The following is a 23,805-nucleotide window of genomic DNA, read 5'->3' as shown; positions in this document are numbered from 1 at the left end:
ATTACTCAGACCAGCTAGTATCCATGTGTGGCACTGTCATCTGTGGACATGCAGTGAAATAGCTAGGCACAACAATAGCACATTTTACCATATCGATAGAGAAAGGAAGCCAAAAATAAATACCATTCAAAATGATCATGTATATCTCAGAAATAATGATAGAATTGTGATGCAACTTTGTTAGCAATCCTACATCATCAAACTGCACCAGCAACATTTTTCTAGTTTCCATTTCTTACATGAATGTATTACTTTGTTGTCAATGTAACCCAAAGCTTCAGTTTCCCTAGATACCTTTTTTAAGCTAGCTATCAGAAGATCTGAAAATAGATTGGTTGCACTAAGAAATGCTTGTTGATTTTCAGATCCGCAAACCCCTTCGTTCCAAACACTGTGTTGTTTGCGACCTTTGTGTAGCCAAATACGATCACCACTGTCTATGGATTGCGAGTTGTATTGGTGAGTCTTTGTTTTGCCGCAAGATATTCAAGGTGATTATCGTGCACAGATCAATTAAGCTTCTAAATCAGAATCAATTTTGGCAATAGTTTAAATTAAAACTCTTCCATCAGCCTTCAGAAAGAGGACAGTGATGAGGTGATGCAATTTTCATTGGATGATTGAGTAAATTTAACTACACTAACCTTTCCTATTAACTGTAATCTGCGCTGTTTTCCATTTAAAAAAAAGTCTTGTTTGAACCTTATTAATGATATTGAGGCCGATGAATTTGTTCTTGATTTTCTACCTAGTTTTGTCCTTTTTACGTGTGAGCTGCTAGGAGTCTTCATGAAGTGCTTGTCATTCCTCATACTTGGCTCATAGTTTCTGTTTTATAATTCATTGTTTCTTATATATAATCTAGAATGTTCATTAGGCAAGCTATTTCTGTCGGTAATCATCTCCATTCATCATCTATCCTAAGGCAGCAATTTCGCCATCAGTAATGCAAGAATTTCATTATTTCATATCGTCTGGTTTATGTGATAAGGTGGATATTGAGGTTATTTTTTCTTTTCATTCATTCTGCACTTTTGTTTTACTCCCCTACTTACTCTTTCTCTTTTGCCACATGGGTACCCCCCCTTTTACCACCCCACACAAAAAAAACTAACATGAATAATAATATATAAGAAAAAGGCTCAGGAGACAAGAAGACAACAAGCCACAAGATAAGGGCAAGGCCTCACAGGGAGCAACAAGAGTTGGATGTGAGCCAAAAGAAAAGTGGCAGAGCATGAAAAAAAAGTGACATGCCCCCTCTGTGTCCAACCCCAAAAATCTCAGTCTGCAAGGTCAAGAAGTCTGCAGTATCGAAAGCTCTGTATGACACCTATGCTGGCAGCTGCTTTGTTGATCAGCACAAATCTTAGAAAGAACCCACTTGAACTTTGAGGCATAGTTCTGTCACTTGGGTTTATTGTAATTTAATTTATTCTTTTTAGAGGTAATGGGCAGGAGATTTAGAGGGGATTTGAGGAAAAGCTTTTTCACATAGAGCGAATCTGGAACTCGCTGTTGAAAGGATGGTAGAGGTGGAAACCCTCATAAATTGTAATTTGGATGAGCACTTGAAATACAAATAATAGCATACAAAGTTGTGGACCAGATGCTGGAGTCAAAATGGTCAGAAAATAACAGTTACGCTCCTACAGCGTGGAACTGCACTTGCTGATTCATGTTGTATGTCAACATACTGTTCTCCCTAACACCCTGGCCAAGATCTAGTGAAATCCTTCCAATAAGACTGACCAAGTTTGAACATGACTGAAAAGTAATCTTGGGGTTGAAATCCAGAGCTCTTTTCCTCAACTGGAGAGGTTTTTTCCTTAAAAGTACTGAATTAAAGAATAAATTTTGCAACCTGCTTACAAATTTAAAGCAGTTTCCTTTGACTCCAATACTAATACTTTCACGATTGAGTTTTTTGCCATTTAAAGAGGATGTTTTGTATCTTTTGATGCTTGTACATGAATTTCTGTTTACAGTGTTGAAGGTTGTAGAAAGGGAAGAAAATTGTGCTGTAATTATTGCTAAGAAATATTTACCCACAGTCTCAAAACACAGTAAAGTGTTTAGAATAAATTTCAAAATCGCACATCTTGATATCTTTCTTCACAGATTTTATTTTTTTTAAACAGGTGCGTGGAATCAACGGTATTTTGTTAGCTTTCTGTTTTTCCTGTTTACGGTAGTTGTTTGGATGAGCTATGGAACTATTGTGTGTAAGTATCTTTCTTCAAGGTCCTTTGCCATTTAACAGATGCCTGTTAATTTTTTTTTAAAAATTGAATTAGATTACCATGCAATGTGAATTGGTGCCAATTTTCATATGTGAAAGTACACACGATATAAGAGCATGAGTAGACCATCTGGCTCATCCAGCCTGCTCCATCACTCATGGAAACATAGAAGGTAGGAGCAGGGGGAGGCCATTTGGTCCTTCAAGCCTGCTCTGCCATTCATTACGATCATGGCTGTTTCTGGGCTTCAGCTACACTTTCGCACCACTTTATTTAAACAGGAGGCTAACATTTAATAACGCGGTTGTGTAAAGTTAATTTAGTTGTCATCAGTCTAGCAAATAAAACCATTACAGTGGCACGTATCACAGTCAGGTGACCCTATTCTTTCTCAGTAATGTGATTCATTCCACTTGCAAAGAGCACATTCCCATTCCTCCACTCGCCTCGCCACGTCCTATCTGACTGCCATTGGTTTTTTTAAATCCCTTCCCCACTAGGATTAATTTGAAGTTTGTTCCTTGGTGCATGGATAAGACAGTTCACAAAATCAAAGATGGTGAATGCGTATTATTAAGACTTTTTCACCAGAGCTTTCTTAACTTTCGTTAGTATGTTTATAATTGATATTTTTTCATTTTTTTTCACCCTCCCAAGAAAAATGTACCTACTTAATATTGTGAAATCATTGCACAGTTTCACACCAGTTGCTTAGTGATTTCTTGTAAAAAGGCAGTTGGCAATTTGATTTAATTTAACTTAGTTTTATTTATTGGTCAGTTGCTTCATTTAAAATCCAATATTTGGCAATAATTAAATGCAATTGGTCTACTTAATGGATATGGATCATGATTATGTATCTGAGAATTTGAGGCTAATGTAAGTAGGAGCAGAAATGGACCATAACACCCTTAAAACCTATTCTGCCATTCAATAAGATTGTGGCTGAATGACAAAATTACATTTCCTGCACTATCCTCATAAACCTTGATTCTGCTTTTTTTAAAATTTGGTCTTGGGATTGAACGTAGCTGGCTAGGTCAGCATTTACTGCCCGTCCCTAATTTCCCTTGAGGAGGTGGTGAGCTGCCTTCTTGAATTGCTACAGTTGATGTGTTATACAGTGTTGCTAGGGAGGGAGTTCCAAGATTTTGACTCAGCGACAGTGAAGGAAGAGTGATATATTTCCAAGTCAGGGTGGTGTGTGACTTGGAGAGGAACTTCCAGATGGTGATGTTCTGCAGCATCTGCTGTCCTTGTCCTTTTAGATGGTAGCGGCTGTTGGTTTGGAAGGTGCAGTTTCTTTCCCCTCAAATTCTTGAATATGCTTTCATCTTCCAGGTCCATTCCAGCAGCTCCTGACTGAAGTTGTTCAATCAAGTTCCTTAATCTAAGTCAAAAATAGCATTCACCGTGACGAAATGTGACTGTGATGTATTATTGATTTTTGTCATTGCTGCAGTTCTTCAACAAACTCAGCCATAACATTCTCCTCTGGACCCCTTTTGTTGTCCAACTCAGGACTGTTTCCATTTGCTTAACTCTTAACTATCCAATCATAGCTACAGCATCATCAATGATGGCTTTTTCTTTCCATCTGTGGACCTCTTGTGACACCCCCACCCTCCCCCATTGATTTCTATCTTGTTCCCCACTTCTTCCTTACCTACTTACAGCCACATGGTCACATTATCTGTAGACATGTAAACAGATTCCAGGAATACAATAACATCTCCCCATTCTATCTCTTAACCCCTTTACTGCCTGATGTTGCCAGATTGGGCTGAATAATGTGCAATGTGGATATTAAATGCAGTGTTGCTACGGAAGGATTTCCAGGATTTTGACCCAGTGACAGGGAAGGAACTTTGATGTAGATCAATGTGCTGTTGTGACTTGGAGAGGAACTTGCTGGCGGTGTTGCTATGTGTTCCGCTGCCCTTAATTCTTGCTGGTTGTGGGTTCCTGAGGTGGTATTGAAGGAGGCCTCTGCATCTCTGCAGTTCACCTTGTAGATGATACACATTGCTGCCAATTATGCTTGTGATAGAAGGAGTGAGACTTTTTGATGGGCGGGGTGCTAATTCAAAGGGCTGCTTTGGTGCTGTGATTCTTGAGTTTGGGGCTGCACTCAACCAGGCATTTAGAGAATGTTCCATTGCACTTGTTACTTGTAACCTAGTAGGCAGACTTTGGGGAACCAGGAGGTAGAATTTCCAGCCTGACTTGCTTGTGCAACCACCGGATTTACATGGCTGATCTAGTCAAATTTCCAGTCAATACCCTCAGGGTATCATCAGTGGGGAACTCTGGTAATGGCTTTGAATATCATGGGGAGATGGTCATTGCCTGCCACTTGTGTCATGTGAATGTTAATTGCCACTTATCAGCCCAAGCCTGAATGTTGTCCAGGTCTTGCTGCACGCGGGCATGGACTGCTTCTGTATTTGATGAGATGTGAGTGGTGCTGATTGAATACATCAATGAGTATCACCATTCCTGACCTTATAATGGATGCGAGGTCACTGGTGAAGCAGCTGAAGGTCATTGGGCCAAATCCATCCTGAGGAATTCCTGTAGCAATGTCCTGGGACTCAGGTTGTTGACTTCCAACAGCCATTATTATCTTTCATTGTGCTGTTATGACTACAGCCAGTTTCCGCCCTGCTTTCCATTGACTTAAATTTTGCGAGGGCTTATTGATGGCACACTGTCAAATGCTGTCTTAATATCAAGTCAGTCACTGCTCAACTCACCTTTAAAATTCAGCTGTTTTGCCCATGTATGGGCCAAGACTGTAGTATGGTCTGGGAGTAAGTGGCCTTGGCAGAGCATCCGTGAACATGTTATTGCTGAGTAAGTGCCAAGATTCTGATGGGGTAGTAATTGGCTGCATTGGATTTGTTTTGCTTTTTGTGGATAGAGTAGACGTGGATGAAATTCCTACACAGTAAGGTAGATGCCTCTATTGCAGCTGTGCTGGAGCAGCATGTGTAAGAGTGCAGCTAGTACTGGAGCACAAATCTTCTGTACTACAGCCAGGATACTACCAGGCCCATGATCTTTACTGCATTCAGTGCCTTCAGTTGTTTCTTGATGTCACATGCAATTAATCAATTTGGTTGAAGACTGCCAGTTCTGATGCTGGGACCTCAAAAGGAGGCTGTGGTGGATCATCAGCTTGACACTTCTAGCTGAAGCTGGTTGTAAATACTTCAGCCTTTACCTTTTGTACTAACGTATTGGGCTTTCTCCAATCGTTAAAGATGGTGATGATTTTGGAGCCACTTCTTCCACTTAGTTTTATTATCCAGCACCATTCTCGACTGAATGTGGCAAGACTGCAGAACTTTGATCTAGCCCATTGGCTGTTCAAGAAGCTATCATCCTCAAACTTGAAAATACTCATTGAGTGTCCACTTCTCTCTCTGGGATAGAGAATTACAAAGATGCACACGTGTCTGAATGAAGGCATTTCTCCTCATAATCCTGAACGGCTGATCCCTTATCCTGAGATTCTCACTCCAAGATCTAGCCTCTTCAGCCAGGTGAAACATCAAAGTCTTTGTTTTAGTGTTGGCATCCCTGTCTGAATCAGCATTGGTGATATATAGCATTTGCTTAAAGACAACTGTCCTGACAGTGAGCAACAACAAGGACCTGTTTTATATTGATTTGGTTGTTATTTGATTTGATTTATTATTGTCACATGTATTAGTATACAGTAAAAAGTTTTGTTTCTTACATCTACACAGATAAAGCATATCATTCCTAGAGAAGGAAAGGAGAAAATGCAGAATGTGGCGACTGAACTGGTTAAATTTTACATGGCTATTCCAGAATGTTGTGCTATAATGTATGGTTTGATGTTTTATGCAGTAGCTTTATCTGGATTTTGCCTGGAGCAATTCCCTGTGAGAATAATGACTGTTCATGCGTTATCTGACCTTAATATGAGATGTTAATAGCCCTCATGGAAAATAAAAAATCTTAAGAGTTTACAGTTAAATTCTGAAATAGACCCAATACAGCCAAGATAAAGCCTTGTCAGCTAGTAATTAAAATTTGATCATCATGTCAAGGCTCCGGTATACAGAAAACCTGTCTTGTAAACATTCCAGCAAATAATCGTATCTTGTTTTACTCCTGTAGACTGGTCTTTACATTGTCCAACTAGCTATGAAAAGGATGGACTATGGATATTCCTAACCCAAATAATTTCATGTTCTCCATGGGTTGTTTGGATTTTTCTACTTGTGGTGTTCCATTCTTCCTGGGTGACATTCCTGTTATTAAACCAGCTCTATCAGGTAAGATAGTAGCATTACATTAGAATTAGACAGAGTTAAATTTGTGCAAGAAGTTGCAATAACTTGCCCTTCACCGAGGTGCAGAAAGCACAATGATTAAGTTTGTTTATTAGTGTCACAAGTAGACGTGCATTAACGCTGCCATGAAGTTACTGTGAAAATCCCATAGTTGCCACTCTTGGACGCCTGTTTGGATACACTGAGGGAGAATTTAGCATGGCCAATGCACCTAACCAGCACATCTTTCAGACTGAGAGGGAAAACCGGAGCACCCAGAAGAAACCCACACAGACATGGGGACAACATGCAGACTCCGCACAAGCAGTCACTCAATCTGAACCTGAGTCCCGGGCGCTGTGAGGCAGCAGTGCTAACCACTGTGCAATACTTGTTTTGAAAAGGGGGAAATGTTGAGATAGCCCTTCCCCCAATGGCATTTGATGAAAATTCTTGATCTGCAATAATATACATTTCATATGTTTATGAAAATATTCCTACACAACCTTTTTTTATTAATTGTATAACTAAATCAGATGAACTTTCACCCTCCACTTCCCAAGCAAAATAGTGGCGTGATCAAAATTTTTAAATAGCAGTGATTTAACCTTTTCTGCTTCACTATGGTACAAAATCAAGTTCTGTAAATTATTTGTTCAAATGATTGGTGCCTGATTGATGCCTGCAAGTTGTAGGATATTTTAGCTTTATGAAAACACATTCCATCATTAAATCTTCAAGGATGGTCAAGTCTAAATAGCCCAAAGTGTTTAGCAAAATATCAGCTCTTACTGGGAACATTTTGGCAATTGCTTACACCTTCAGGCTATGGTTATTAATGAGGACACTCTAACTAACTGTTAGGTTCAATTCAAATTGCACTCTTCAATGCCTTTCACATGATTTCTTGGGAAAATAAATATCCCATGCTTCTTGGTTTATTTGGAAGCAGTTGTGTTCATAGTTTATTATTGTTGGTTTTTATTTTCTCTGTTCATCTCTGTGCTGCAGTCATTAGCCAAGTATGTTGTTCATTAGGGTGAAAATTTAATCGGGGAAGATTGGACAGGCTGTGCCGATATCCATTGGAGTTTTGAAGATTGAAACAAATGAGATCCTGAGGGGGCTTGACAGGATAGATGCTGAAGGGATGTTTCTCCTTGTGGGACAGACTAGAAGTAGTAGACATGAGTTTGAAAATAAGGGATCTCCAATTTAAGGCAGAATTTTTTTTCTGAGGGTCATGAATCTTTGGAACTCTGTTCCCCAGAGAGCAGTGGAGGTGGGGTCAATGAATATTTTTAAAGCAGAGGTAGATAGATTTCTGACTGACAAGGCAGTCAAAAGTTCATTTGGCAAAATGTGGAGTTGAGGTTACAGTCATATCAATCATGATCTCATTGAATGGGGGAGGCAGGCTTGAGGGGCTGAAAGGCCTTCTCAGGCTCCTAATTCAGATATTCTAATCATGAACACAATGTATTGTTCCTGGACCTAAAAAACACAAGTATGAACATATATCACATTTTTATAACCAGTGGTAAATTAATGTTGCTTAATTATCTGCCTGGTTATCCAACATCCAGTACTCAAGCAGAAATTTCCTCCACTTAAATATTGGGAAGACTGTAGCCAATGTTTTCTCTCCAAGTTCAGCCCCCAGCTCTGTTCCTCTCCCTGACAAGTTTTGTATCCTCACTAGCTACAAGGGAGGTCCCAGAGAATTGGAGAATAGCCAATGTTGTTCCTTTGTTTAAGAAGGGTAGCAAGAATAATCCCGGTAATTACAGGCTGATGAACCTTACATCAGTGATAGCTAAATTATTGAAGAGGATTCTTTGAGACAGGATTTATTCCCATTTGGAAATAAGTGGATGTATTAGTGAGAGGCAACATAGTTTTGTAAAAGGGAGGTCGTGTCTCACAAACTTGATGGAGTTTTTCGAGGAAGTGACAAAGATGATTGACGAGGGTAGGGCAGTGGATGTTGTCTACATGAACTTTAGTAAGGCCTTTGACAAGGTCCCTCATGGCAGACTGGTGCAGAAGGTGAAGTCGCATGAGATCAGAGGTGAGCTGGCAAAGTGGATACAAAAGTAGCTGGCATTCCTCAGGGATCAGTGCTGGGATCTTTGCTATTTGTAATATATATAAATGATTTGGAGGAAAATGTAATGGGATTGATTAGTAAGTTTGTGGATGGCACAAAGGTTGGTGGATTTGCAGATAACGATGAGGACCACCAGAGGATACAGCAGGATATAGATCAGTTGGAGACTTGAACGGAGAGGTAGCAGATGGAGTTTAATCCGAACAAATGTGAGGTAATGCATTTTGGAAGGTCTAATACAGATAGGAAATATATAGTAAATGGCAGAGCCCTTAGGAGTATTGATAGGCCTGTGACCTATCACAGTGACCTGTGTACACACAGGTCACTGAAAGTGGCAATGTAGTTGAAGAAGGCATACGGCATGCTTGCTTTCATTGGCCAGGGCATTGAGTTTAAAAATTGGCAAGTCATGTTGCAGCTTTATAGAACCTTAGTTAGACCACATTTGGAACATAATGTTCGATTCTGGTCACCACGCTACCAGAAGGATGTGGAGGCTTTGGAGAGGGTACAGAAAAGATTTACCAGGATGTTGCCTGGTGTGGAGGGCATCATCTATGAGGAGAGGTTGGAGAAACTTGGTTTGTTCTCACTGGAACGATGGAGGTTGAGGGGAGACCTGATAGAAGTCTACAAGATTATGAGAGGCATGGACAGAGTGGATTGTCAGAAGCTTTTTCCCAGGGTGGAAGAGTCAGTTACTAGGGGACACAGGTTTAAGGTGCGAGGGGCAAAGTTTAAAGGAGATGTACGAAGCAGATTTTTTACACAGGGTGATGGGTGCCTGGACCTCGTTGCTGGGGGAGGTAGTGGAAGCAGATACGATAGTGAATTTTAAGAGCCATTTTGACAAATACATAAATAGATGGGAATAGATATGGTCCCCGGAAGGGTAGGGAGTTTTAGTTCAGTCGGGTAGCAGGGTCGGTGCAGGCTTGGAGGGCCAAAGGGCCTGTTCCTGAGCTATAATTTTCTTTTGTTGTTCTTTCTTCAAGTCTGTGATCAAGCCAGTCTGTTTGCTGCCTGCATTAGCAACAATTTGATTTCAAAATTCTCATCCTGTTTTCAAATCCCTTCGTGGTCCTCCCTACCTCCTTTGACACAACAACCTTCTGAGGTACCTGCACTCCTCTAATTCTTTACCTTGCTTCCAACCTTCAAGATATTATTTAAAACCTACCTTTTTGACAAAGTTTTGGTCATCGGACTTAATATCTCCTTATGTGGCTCAGTATCATACTTAATTTTATAATGCTTCTGTGAAGCATCTTGAGACCTGTTGTTATGTTAAAGGCACTATTTCAATATAAGATGTTGTTGACTGATGTTTTAAACCCTTTTTGTGGAGGTATCAGAGTCATTGAGATATACAGCACGGAAACATTCCCATTAGCCTAACTCGTCCATGCTGTTTTGCCTCTTAAACTGAATTAGTTCTGTTTGTATCCTCGGCTTGGAAATCTGAAGCCATCAGTACAAAAATTGTAGGCAGTCTGTGGTTATGAATGTCTGAATTAAAATCTGAATCTTGACTAGTACAAACTGTCCAAATGCCTGTGTTTAAATAGACAGGATTCCCAGTGCACGTTTTTGGTTCTTTAATTTCTAATGTTAATTTGGATGTGTTCACTAAAACGTGAGATAGAAGCAGGAGTATACCTTGTGGCCTGCTGAGCCTGCTCCACCCATTAAAAACAATCATGGCTGTTTTTGATTTTCAACTCCAGTTTCCCGCTTGCTCCCCCTGTATCCTTTGGTTCCATGAGAAACCAAAGCATTGTTCATTGCAGCCTTAAATATAGTCGGTGATGGAGCACCCACAACTCTTGGCGTGAAGAATCCATGTGTGAATGCATCGGAAAATAAACCTGGGTAATAAAGAATGTTTTCACCGTAATTAAATTGACTTTCAATATCTTGTTAGTTGAAAACATTTTCCCGTCTTTTAAGAAGGAAGTGTGAAAATGAAGGACTTCCCACCTCCCATCGAATGTGACCTGAGAGTTCTGGGATCCAGTAATGAGGGAGTCCTATCATTTGTGTGCAGCTAAACAGAAACTATCTAAAACTGCACATGAAATTATTTTTTAGCATTCATCTGTCCTGTGTTTAATTTCAGTGCAATGTGTAGTGCCCACATTACTACTGTAGAACTAATTCATTGAAAAAAGTACTTTCTGTCTTTAATGTGTGCCTTCTCTGTGCCATGCATGGGCCAAGGCTACTGGAATCTGCAATGGCCCACTTGATCCAAGACTTTCAGGTGCTGGCGGTCTGGCAAAACTGTCTTGTTTTGTTAGTTGGTGGCTCCCCTGTGTAGAGCATTTAGATTTGATCCAATGTAATGCCACTTCATGGCAGACCATCAATGCATGGCTGTGCACACACAAAAACCATGTACTTCAATTGAAAATTCCAATTATCAGGTGCTGTCCTGCAAGCCTATTGGCCTCCAATTATTTACTTAAATGGCTGAATCATCACCCTGATTAAACATACTTTTAAGGAGTCCAGGATAAATTTAAAAATGTTTAAGAAAAATTAAAAAGTATATTCTTCTCATCTAGATTTTCTACTTGGGTCTGACAACAAGCGAAAGGATCAGTCTGATCAAACGTGCACACACTAGTCGCTCTCTTGGACTTAAGCAAAACCCATTCAAGTAAGTATTTTGCAGCAGGTATTATTGTATCGGGAATAAACCAGCTCCAGCCCTTTCCATTACAATGCAGCAACTGAGCCAGGGTGTCCTGTGTGCCCATCAGGGATAAGGAGAGGCAACCGATGCCTGAGCTAATAAGGAAGTTTTTTTGGCTGTGTCAATTTTGACTTGTGAAAAATGCGCATTTATAAAGTGCCTTATCAATTCTTATGAATATCCCAATACCCTGTGTTGGTGGGGTTTCAGAGGTGGCCGGTACTACCGAAATTTCAGACAGTACAAGACTCACAAAGCCAATGTCTCAGTTTAAAGACACAACTTTTGTTTAACCAGCAGCTGCAAGGAGAAATCATCGAAGGGTCAGGGTGGCTATGAGATAGAGCACTTGACCTCTCTAATGAAATCTGACTTATACAATTCAAAACAGATTAGTTCTGGGTTTTCTTATCAATTAGTCTGTAGAATCCAGAAGCTAACTCCCATCTTGGTTGACCCCACTTCCCATGCTGGCTAGTGACCTCAGGTGCTAGCCCAAAGTTCAAATGAACATTCCTTTGAGTTCCCCTATAGGTCACTGCCAAAGCAGATTAACACACGACTCTATGTCTGATATGCATCTATCTTATCTGGACAGTGAATAATCCCTATTCGTGAAATCTGATTAAGTGTTCTAAATGTTCTCTTCATCCAAAACTGCTGATAAATTTTGCACATTCTCAAGACTTAAACATCCTTTTAGAATCTAGCTTTGCCTTAATGCCCTTTACCATGATGTTTTGCAGCAGATTGTCTTTTGCTAAAGTATTCTTTAAAAAAATACATTAATACGTTCAAAATATCAGCATATGTTGTTTAAAATCATAATCATTTGTTTAAATCTCTTACTGAATCTCATGTGTAAACTGCTTTCTTGTTAGCTCATAAGCCTGTTTTAAAGGTCATTTAACTTAATGCTGGTAGTTCTATCAGTGCCTTAATGCCTAATGGTTTAAAAGTCTTACTAACTTATTAAAATTCTTTCTCTTACACTTTGCAAACATCTCAATTCTCTGAATATTATCATGATCAATATTATCAATATAAATATTATCAATATTTATCTAACGTCCAGCTGAACCTTTGGAAAAGTCATATTTATTTTCTGTTTACCATCTCTTCCAAAAAGTAATATCTCTCACAATTGCACGTACCCTCAGAATTGCACTGACGCATCCCCCTACAATGGAGCTTTAATCTGCTTCTGATTGGAGTGCCACCAATTGAGCCAAATTGGTAAGCTTATTCTAGCAGCTCTCCTGTGAATGCCAACTTAGCTTTCTACTAAATCTGGCCAGCTAGACTGACTGGATCATTTCTGATAAAGAGCTGCCCACTCTCTCCTGAATGCTGCTGGAGGATGACTTTCTGGTTATCCATACATACATAGAAACATGCATAGAAAATAGAGGCATGAGTCAGGTCATTTGGCCCTTCAAGCCCGCTCTGCCATATATTTGGATTATCTCTGAACATCAAATACAATATCCTGATCTCTTCCCTCCCCCCTGCCCTTTCCATATGCCTTGATCCCTTTAGCCCCAAGAGCTTTATCTAATTTCTTTTTGAAATCACACAATGTTTTGGCCTCGACTACTTTCTGTGGTGGTGAATGCCACACATTCACCATCCTCTGGGTGAAGAAATTTCTCTTCACCTCATTCCTGAAAGGTTGTGACCTGTGTGCCAGCTCTGTTCTATGCATGGGCCAGGCCATGGGAGTCTCAAACCCTAGTTCTGGACTCTCCCAACATCGGGTACATTCATTCTGAATCTTCCCTGCCTAACCCTGTTAGAATTATACGTTTTGATGCGATTCTCTTACTCTTTTAAACTCCAGTGAATACAATCATTTTGGGAGGCGAGGGAAGAGATTGCAGAGCCTATGGCAATGATCTTTGCCTCGTCAATGGAGGTGGGAGAGGTTCTCGAGGATTGGAGGATTGCGGATAAGGTTCCTGTATTCAAGAAAGGGAATAGAGATAGCCCAGGAAATTATTGACCGGTGAGACTAACCTCAGTGGTTGGTAAGTTGATGGAGAAGACCCTGAGAGACAGGATTTATGGACATTTAGAGAAATATAGTATGATCAAAAGTAGTCAGCACAGCTTTGTCAAAGGCAGATCGTGCCTTACGAGCCTGGTTGAGTTTTTTGAAGATGTGACTAAACACATTGATGAAGGAAGAGCGGTAGATGTGGTTTATATGGACTTCAGCAAGGCATTCGATGAGGTCCCCCATGCAAGACTTATTGAGAAAGCGAGGGGGCATGGGATCCAAGGGGACATTGCTTTGTGGATCCAGAACTGGCTTGCCCACAGAAGGCAGAGGGTGGTTGTAAATGGGTCTTTTTCTGCATGGAGGTCAGTCACCAGTGGAGTGCCCCAGGGATCTGTTCTGGGACCCTTGCTGTTTGTGATTTTTATAAATGGCCTGGATGATGAAGTGGACGGATGGGTTGATAAGTTTGCCGATAACACGAAGGTTGGAGATATTGTGGATGGTTTCTGACATACCTCCAAGTTGCAGCATGACTTAGGATGCAAGACTGGGCGGAGAAGTGGCAGAGGGACTTCAACCTGGATAAGTGTGTGATGGTTCATTGTGGCAGGCCAAATGGGATGAAGGAATATAATTTTAAGGGTAAGACTCTTAGCAGTGTGGAAGATCAGAAGGATCTTGGGGTCTGAGTTCATAGGACTCAAATCAGCTTCGCAGGTGGAGGATGTGGTTAAGAAGGCGTATGGTGTACTGGCCTTCATCAATTGAGGAATTGAGTTTAGGAGTTGGGAGATAATGCTGCAGCTGTATAAGACCCTGGTCAGACCCCAGTTGGAGTACTGTGCTCAGTTCTGGTCGCCTCATTACAGGAAGGATGTGGAAGCCATTGAAAAGGTGCAGAGGAGATTTACAAGGATGTTGCCTGGATTGGGTGACATGCCTTATGAGGATAGGTTGAGAGAGCTTGGTCTTTTGTCCTTGGAGAGACGAAGGATTAGAGGTGACCTGATAAAGGTGTATAAGATGTTGAGAGGTATTGATCGGGTGGATTCTCAGAGGCTTTTTCCCAGGGCTGAAATGGCTGCCACAAGAGGACACAGGTTTAGGGTGCTGGGGAGTAGGTACAGAGGAGATGTCAGGGGTAAGTTTTTCACTCAGAGGGTGGTGGGTGTGTGGAATTGGCTGCCGGCAGTAGTGGTGAAGGCAGATTCAATAGAGACTTCTGGATGAGTACATGGGACTTAGTAGGATTGAGGGTTATAGATAAGCCTAGTAGGTAGGGATATGATCAGCACAACTTCTGGACAGAAGGGCCTGTTTGTGCTGTAGTTTTTCTATGTTCTAACTGACCTAGTCTCTCCTTATATCACAGATCTGCCATCTCAGGAATGAACCTGGTAACCTTCTTTCCATTCCCTCTATAGCAAAAATATCTTTCATTAGATGAGGACATCAAAACTGCACACAATACTCCAGGTGTGGCCTTACCACGCCCTGTATAATTGCAGTAAAATATCCCTATTCCTACACTCAAATCCTCTTGCTGTGAAGGCCAGCATACTGTTTGCCTTCTTTACTGCCTGCTGGACCTGCAAACTTACTTTCAGCACCTAATGCATGAGGACACCAAGGTCTCGCTGAATATCCACCACTCTCACCCATTCAAATAATAATCTGCCTTCCTATTGTTGCTACCGAAGTGGATAACCTCACATTGATCCACATTATACTGGGCATCTGCCGTGCATATGCCCACACACTCAGCCTGTCCAAATCACATTGAGGTCTCTCTCCAGTTTTTCTGATATAGTTTGTGCTTTGCTGCCTCTAACTCATCTCTTCAGTTACAAATTTATAGATCAAATGCCTCTGTTTATCCTCTATAACCTCCTTAAAAAATGATGTTGCGCTTAATTCAAGACCTTTAACTTTAGACCATTCAGTAATGTGGCACAGAAAATTGATAGAACTGCCATGCAATGAACCAAAATTGCCTGTGAAGTGACAAAATTGTAAGGATCCTGAGCACAGTTTGAGTGATTTATCATTTTTATAGATTTGGTCAGCTGTTTTTTAATTGTGCAATAAAGACAAAGGTCAAAATAAAGGACAGCGATGGCAGCATTGTGCATCAGGGTATAGAGTTTTTGTGCATAAGAGTAAACAGATCACTGCAGCATTATGGTGGAATATGTTATCATGAAACATCAAAGCATCTCCTGAACAGGCTAACTGCCTGGTAGATCCGATACCACCTCAGTCTTGTGAGTGGTGCCACGGGATTTGGGGATGGCATGAGGCATTTTTGTATCATAGTTCATGCACGAAGCTGTGCCAGATGCTCAAGTGTTGTTCATTGATTGCAGTCACGGCTGTTGCCAGAATCTGGTGGACTTCTTCCAGTGCCGCTGCTTTGGTATGTGTAAGCCGAATAAGATCGACTGGACTCGACAGTACAGCATGGGTTTTGAACAACCAAGAGCCAATGAGTTTCAGTTTGTATGAAAAATGTGAAGATTGTAATTTTAATATTGAGTGGATGTGTATAAAGCTTTTGTTTTGTGGTGGACTATAAAAACAAGACAATTGTATTTCCTATTGTAGAATTCTGGAGCATCTCAGGTGATGTGTGATTTTGGTACCTTGATTTGTGATATTTTTTAAATGTTTGAGTCATGCACTTGACTTCAATACTAAGCTGAATTGGGATATAATTGGCAGTAACAAACATTGGTCAAATTCACTCATTTATGGAGTAATATTGTTTAAAATAAAATTGAGACTTTAAATTATTTATAAAATATATACTTTTTTAACTGTTCATTTTACAATGTTTGTAGCTTCTTGCTAGGGACAAAATGGCTGCTTTAATTCCAAAACTTGTTCAGCTTTACCTGTAATTCGGGTTGCCAGCTCTGCCTGGACGTATTTCATGAGGTTTCATTGCACAGCCTGTCGTCAGCGCTGGTCCTGTCCAGTCAAATCTCCTTTCCCTCTCTCTTTCTCCCCACCTCTTATATTTTAGAACAAGCTACTGTGTTCAAAGGAAATTGAAAAGCCACATTCTTTTAATGTCCCCCTTGTTTTTCTCTGAACTTGCTCACAGCAGTATCCGGCAGATAAGTCTTGAAATTTTTAGATTCTCCAGAATGTGTAGTATGTTGGCTAAAGACTGTGCAACCAAATCCAATTGAAGAATGTTCAGGTATTTATAGGAGTTAATTTACATCTGTTGTTTCCTGCCATTGTTTAATGTGTTTAACAAAGCCATGCTTTTAACCCTAATTGCCTATACTCCCTTAAATTTGCTTGAGAACCTCATCTTACTCCTGTCAAATGTTCAAGCATAGAATGTGAATTAGGTGTTGTCAAATTGACTCTGATAAGGGTTAATAGTCATAAAGCTGGTTTATTTTAGTAAGCTAAGGAAATAACCTTTACAGGAGAGTTATTTGGAACTAGGATATTTGGTTATTACCATGTTATGAACCAATTGAGATTTTATTTTCTAGTAAACTATGCATTGGACCAACTTTTTATTTTTAAAAATGTGATACAGATCTGAAACGATAGGTAATGTTGTACAGTAATAGTGTGTCTATGATCAACAACAGCTTCCATAAATATATCTCACACACAAAACATCCCAAGGCACTTCACGGGAGTCATATCAGGCACAGTTTGGCGCTGCACTACATGAAGTTTTAGGGTAGGTTTTAAGGAATGTCTTGAATCAGGAGAGAACGACAGAGAGATTTAGGAGAGGAATTCCCGATCTTTGAACTCAGTCAGCTGAAGGCATGACCACCAGCGATCTCAAAAATTGGGGATGTGCAAAAGCCCAGAATTAAGGAATCGCAAAGATCTTGGAGGCTCGTGGAGCTGAATGGGGTTAGAGATTCTGCAAGACTTATTTTGCGTAATTAAAACATCAGAGTAAGGCAAATGTCTCTAAAAGAATCCATCCTAAAACTGAGCATCTCACTTTAAATTATAAATAAGTATCTATTGGCTATGCAAAAGCTGAGTCTAATTGGTGTAATCAGGCATGACTCATGTATTTCTTAATGATTAAAATGTAATTGCTGTCTGCAGAGACGTAATAGTGTCTGGACCAACTGCTTTGCGAATGACTGCACCTCAAGCGTGCAGATTCTGTACTCAGTGATTTTATATTCATGTTTACTTGGAATCATCTACATGGCTGTGATAGCATTGCACTTACGAGATGCTATTAAACTGACTTATTGAACTTTCAAACATTTAAAGCACTGTGTTTCTTAAAAGTTTTAAGGACATTTTACTGTCAATAATTTATAATGAATAAAATGACCTACAACTGGACTGATGGAGACAACTTTAGAATGTTTCATAATTCATGTATAGAAATTTTAAAAATGCAATAAATGTAATCTTAATGCTTAATTTGTTTCTTTTTTTTTAAAAATGGAGCTGTGCAGTGGTGGTACTGTTTTGAAAGAATTATAAATGCTAATTGATTGTCCTGTTGTGATGATAGTGGGGTGTCCAGCGAGGGTTCAAATGTATTGATTTCGATCTATAACAGAGCTACCTTTATAGTGTTACTCTTACGCGTGAATGTCTAAATAATGTGAGCCATTTGTACAACAATGCAAATTTGCCTTCTGGCTGCTTCACCAACGAGTATAACCAGTTACTGGACTTGACATGACTCAGCTGACTGAAGAGGTGCAGCCCATGGGAAATTGCATGTTTTTAAAGTTTATTTTGTTAGTGTCTCATCTAGGCTTACATTAACACCGCAATGAAGCTACTGTGAAAATCCCGTAGTCGCCACATTCCGACACCTGTTCGGGTACACTGGTCATGTTAAATTCTCCCTCAATGCACCTAACTAGCACATGTTTCGGACTGTGGAAGGAAACCAGAGCACATGGAGGAAACCCATGCAGACACGGGGTGAATGTGCAGACTCTGCACAGACAGTGACCCAAGTTGGGAATTGAACCTGTATCTTTGCCACTGTGAGACAGTAGTGCTGTGACTGCGTCACCTGCAAAGCCAATGTTTAGTTTAGAACTCTGTACATCTACAATGTTGCTTTCATCAGATCATTCTGAATCGCTGCTCAAACTCTGTGAGCTTCTGCTGATATGACTCAGCTGTTTGTTCTTTTTAACCAAGGACACTAAAACCTTCTATTCACGATCAACACAAGGTGTTATTAATTTTGACTTCAATAGTAGGTACACATTTAATTTGTTTCAGACAGGTAACTAAAGGAACTTGCACCTTTGTTGTATTTGTTTAGCATATTTTTTAAAAGGGAAGAGTGCACAAAAGATAAGCCAGTGGGTGTGTTAAGAAACCAGGCAAGCAAAAAGATTAGGTATAGAGAGTGAATGTAAGCAGGCTTTTTCCACTGAGGCAAGGGGAGGAAAAAAACCAGAGGGCATGGGTTAAGGGTGAACAAAGAAAAGTTTAAAGGGAATATTGGGGGGGGCTTCTTCACACAGAGAGTGGTGGGAGTGAGGAATGAGCTGTGGGATAAAGAGGTAAATGTGGGGTCACTTTTAACATTTAAGAAAAACTTGGACAGGTACATGGATGAGAGGGATTTGGAGTGATATGGTTCAAGTGCAGGTCAGTGGGACTAGGCAAAAAATGGTTTGGCACAGACAAGAAGGGCCAGAAGGCCTGTTTCTGAGCTGTAATTTTCTATGGTTCAATGGTTTTTTTTAAAAAATGTTCACTCCATTCTTAAAGTTACAAAGCCAAGGTGCAGAGTGGACGGGGCAACCAAATCTATCTCCTTGCTTGCTCTGAAAGCCAAATTCAAATTGAAGCCAACTCTTGGTCCCCTGCAAGAGAGATGTGCAAAATCCAAGAAAAGGAATTGCACCCCATTTTGGGATTGACCTTGGCCAAAAGGCTGAGAAGCAAATGGCAGTGACATTGTGGGGTGTTCTTGAGTATGAAACCAAGGAGAGAGAGCAGTGTGCTAGAGGAGGACTGCATAGGAGAAATTTTAGTGGAGGATTAAGTTGTGCTAGAGGTTGCAGAGAGATAGTGGGTTGGTGTTTACACAGATTGTTAATGACTGATCAGTGTGGGGTCTCTGGACCAAGTAACTTAATGGAGCACATGATTAAACAGTGCTGCTTCACATTGCCCAGGAACCTGGGTTCAATTCCGGCCTTGAGTTACTGTCTGTGTGGAGTTTGCGCTTTCTCCCCGTGCCTCGGGGGTTTTGTCCTAAATTCCAAAGCTGTGTGGGTTAGGTTGATTGGCCATGCTAAATTGACTTTAATGTTAGGGAGATTAGCAGGGTAAATATTCGAGGTTATGGGGTTGGTGCTTGAGGGGGTAGGATTGCAGGTGGTGCAGACTTGACGGGTTAAATGGCAACCCATTTAACCCATCGAGTTAAACCCACCTGCACAATAGAGATGTTACAAAACTGTGAAGACCAAGGAGGAAGAAGACATTGTTAGGCAAAGGTGAAATAGTTTGGGAATGTTGCAATATGGCTGATATACTAAACATTCACTTAAGACAACGACATAATGATACTAATTTTCCTTCCAATTTTTTTCCTGCTGTACACATCCTGTCAAAGGCACTGATAAGCAAAATTATCATGGTGGGTGGCAGGGGGGTGGGGTTGTGGCAGGCTGGGCTGTTGGGGGGGTGGGGGGGGGGTGGTGGGCAGCTAGGGTAGGATTGTTGTTGGTGCAGCCCTGATGGGCCAAATGACCACCTTTTGCACTGTGGAGCGTCAATGATGTGACTTGTAAATTAACACACCAGATTGATATTAGACACAAGGTGGCAGTAGTCTGTCCATCTTGTGAAATGTATTCAATTCTTCTAAACTGATAACAGCACCTGTAGGTCAAGTGGTACTTTTACTTGAGTGTATTAGATAATTATTTATGATTACATAATTTTATTTTGCCAAGGTTTTATTTCACAAATGCACAAACTCTCAACTGTTCCAGTTTCGAAAGCACTTTTTAAAAAAGAAAGCGTATTTGCTCATTACATGGGTATGACTGACAATGCCGGCATCAATTGCCCATCGCTAGCGGAGGTGAATTGTCATTTTGAATTGCTGCCATTCCACTGGTGAAGGTGCTCAAACACAATATGGTTAGGTTGAGAATCCTGGAAATTCGACACATCAGTTGTGAAGGAATTTCCAAGTCAGGATCACATGGGAATTGGAGGGGAGTTTGGAAATGGTGTTTCCATGAGCTGCATGATGTGGAGATGCCAGCATTGGCCTGGGGTGGGCATTGTAAGAAGTCTCATTACACCAGGTTAAAGTTCAACAGACTTATTTGGAATCACAAGCTTTTAGAGTGCTGCTTCTTCATGAGGTGAACTCCAAAAGCTCATGATTGATTGCAAATAAGCCTGTTGGACTTTAACCTGGTGTTGTGAGACTTCCTACAGGTGACAGTTATTGACACACTTGTGTGGCATGATATTCTTGCCAATCGTTAGCCAAAAATTGAATGCTGGTCAGGCCTTGTAGTGTTGAGTCTGTTACATTACTTGAGGAATTACAATTGGAATTGAACACAGGAACCAAAAGTCAACATTGGCACTTGACTTTTTGATGGAGGTCATTGATGAAGCAGCTGAAAACTACCTTGGAGAACTTCTGCAATGATGACCTGAGATTAAATTGATTGGTCTCCAATAATCTAAACTATCTTCCCTTGTGCTAACTTTATTAGAAGTGTAATGGCAATGGCAGTGGCATTGTAATCCAGAGGCCCAGGCTAATACTAAAAAGGACACAAGGTCAAATCCCATCACAGTAGGAGAGTGGAATTAGAATTGAACTAAAAAGAAAAAAAAAATCTGGACTTGAAAGCTAATCTCAGTAATGGTGATTATGAAACAAAAACTGCTCTGGTTCACCTATATTGTTTAAAGGAAGAAAATCTTCCATCCTTACCTGAGCTGCCCTGTATGTGACTCCAGGCCTGCAGCAATGTGGTCGACTCTTAATTGTTTTTGGAAATGGCAAAGAAGCTACTTAGTTCAAGGGAAATTAAGGACAGGCAAGAAATGCTGGCCTTGCCAACAACACCCACATGCAATGAAAGAATAAAACAAATTGCCAAAAATCCCTTGTTATGTAGTAGTTGCAAGTTGACGGATAGGATCCTTCTTTAGCTAGGACAGCCCAAATGTTTTTTTTAGTGTCACAAGTTAGGCTTACATTAACACTGCAATGAAGTTACTGTTAAAATCTGAGTCACCATACTCTGGCACCTTGTTTGAGTACACCAAGGGATTCCCACAGTAACAATTGTAGTGTTAATGCAAGTCTGTGACACTAATAAATAAACTTAAACACTTACTGAAGCCAACTGTAACTCAAGCAGGTTGCTAAACATTTGTGTTGGAAATGTTGAAGAGTGTATAGTTTTATCTGTTGACTCAGCAATGAATGTTCACACAAATCATAACCTCAGCATGTACACAGTGTGGATTATTTTTGAACTCAACACTATATCCAATGTTATCTGCTGATAAAACCCATTAATAAAATCAGAAAGACATTGTCGTCCCAATTATTTCTGCAGTTAATTGTAAAACTTTGAAACAATTGAACTGTGGAATGCAAACAAAACTCAACTTTAATGTTTATTTTTCCACAAAAGGACTTTGCCTATCCTAATGACCAAGGAACAGAAGTCAGCAGTTGTACATAGAGCTCTGCTGGAGGGGTGAAAGAGCTCCCAGTTGTAAATAAATGAAGAGAATCAACAGGCTTAAAGTCTAGAGATGCCCATTGCTTCAATCTGTCTGCAACAGTAGCCCAGATACAGTTAGTAATTTTTTCCCCTTGGAGGTGGTGACTTAAAGTCAAATTCATTGACTGAGACACTATTTTGGGGACCTCAGCTAAGTGTAAGATAAAATTTATTTCTTAGTCTTCTAGAAGTAGCCTTACATTAATACTGCAATTAAGTTACTGTGAAAATCCTCTAGTTGCCACACTCTGGCACCTGTTTGGATACACGGCGGGAGAATTTAGCATGGCCAATGCACCTAACCGGCACCAGTCATTGGACTGTGGGAGGAAACCTGAGCACCTGGAGGAAATGCACACAGACCTGGGGAGAATGTGCAGACTCCTCACAGACAGCAACCCAGGCTGAGAATTGAACCTGCGTCACTGGCCCTGAGGCAGTAATGCTAACCACTGTGCCACCCTTAATGACTGAAGCCCACCAGCATCCTTTTCCCACTATGTTGACGTTGATCTATGGCTGTTTTCTTTTTAAACCCTTTCCAGAAATATTTATTGTTACACCCCTACCATTTTTCCCTCCAAAAATGAGTAATACAAATGAGGATTAATCTGTATGTCAAAACCAGTTTCAAACACATTTTTAACCCAACTTCCTGGGCTGAGTAAGGGAGATCAAGCTCAGTGAAAAGCAAGTCAGGTAACTGGTTAAGAAGAAACGTTTCCCAGTTGCAAGCATGTCAATAAGAATGGCTGTGGGGAAATTGCAGCAATCTAGGAGCACCTCTGAACAAAGATGAAGACCTTGCAAGGAGCAGGCTGAAACAAAAAAAATACCGAGTAAAAATAGATGGAGTTAGTGTCAAAGGAATAGTGTCAGGAACGCTTCAGGTGCCAATAATACTTTATTTAGCGTTACAAAGCATTGATTAATAGGTACTTTCATAAGCTTCCAATAACAAAATGTGCTAAGGCATTTTATCATATTGGACTCAATTCCATTCAGTGTGGAAATGAAACTTTAAAACAATTCATCATTACAGTCGGTTTGTAAAAAATTTGGACATTGATCATTTATAGAGCCCCTTCTACATTGACTAGGGTGCATTTCAAATGCTTTATTGTGAAAATAACTGACTTTTGAGGGATGAAAGTGGTTGTGAATAGCTATCGTACAAATGTTTCTCCAGCTTTATTGTGAAAGGCGTTGATTTGGAAGAACGGTGACCAATGATCGCTGGAAAGGGGGAAATTTGAGAGCGAAATGCATCTCCGACTGTGGCAGGAGGTTTTCTTTAATCTGCGCTAGGCAATGCTCCACCTGACTGTCCATGCCCCACACCCTTCGGGCCAAAGTTCCTCGCATAACAAGCTGCAACAGTAAGAAAAAAAAGGAGTTTGCGTCGATTTGATTGTCTTTTAAGACACGCAAATTCAAATCATTTCAAATAACATTCTGCTAATGTATTTAATATTCAGATCTTATTCCAAGTACCAGAACTTGTTTCTCTTTGTTATTTGATCATTTATCCACCCGTGTGTGTTAAATAGGGATGCAACACGAACAAAATGAAACTCAATTTCCAATCAAAAAAGTGTGTTCTTGGGCAATCAAGGCAGTTTTTAAAAATTGCAATATGGGCACCACCACCAAAGCTGCCATTTATTTTTCATCTCCAATGGGGAA

At 40.4% G+C, this 23,805-nt stretch overlaps 2 protein-coding genes across 3 annotated transcripts in view; one reads left to right on the top strand and one right to left on the bottom strand.

The window, feature by feature from the left end:
- Window positions 1-17,796, top strand: part of zdhhc13 (zDHHC palmitoyltransferase 13) — a 42,055-nt gene extending 24,259 nt beyond the window's left edge. Inside the window, exons 13-17 of the mRNA XM_080189923.1 lie at window positions 366-459; window positions 2,142-2,225; window positions 6,396-6,553; window positions 11,231-11,325; window positions 15,730-17,796. Coding sequence (XP_080046049.1) covers window positions 366-459; window positions 2,142-2,225; window positions 6,396-6,553; window positions 11,231-11,325; window positions 15,730-15,868 — 570 coding nt within the window. The 3' untranslated portion in view covers window positions 15,869-17,796. The remainder of the gene's footprint in view (window positions 1-365; window positions 460-2,141; window positions 2,226-6,395; window positions 6,554-11,230; window positions 11,326-15,729) is intronic.
- A 5,208-nt stretch (window positions 17,797-23,004) lies between these two features.
- Window positions 23,005-23,805, bottom strand: part of csrp3 (cysteine and glycine-rich protein 3 (cardiac LIM protein)) — a 30,941-nt gene continuing 30,140 nt past the window's right edge. For both annotated transcript variants that reach the window (XM_080191543.1, XM_080191544.1), the window contains exon 6: window positions 23,005-23,490. In XM_080191543.1, the coding sequence (XP_080047669.1) occupies window positions 23,414-23,490 (77 nt within the window). In that variant the 3' untranslated portion in view covers window positions 23,005-23,413. The remainder of the gene's footprint in view (window positions 23,491-23,805) is intronic.

Source organism: Carcharhinus amblyrhynchos, chromosome 6 (assembly GCF_965287045.1).
Source record: "Carcharhinus amblyrhynchos chromosome 6, sCarAmb.v2.hapA, whole genome shotgun sequence".
NCBI classification, from domain to species: Eukaryota; Metazoa; Chordata; class Chondrichthyes; order Carcharhiniformes; family Carcharhinidae; genus Carcharhinus; species Carcharhinus amblyrhynchos.
Note: the sequence above shows the minus strand (reverse complement) of the source record. Positions and strands in the feature narration are given on the sequence as shown.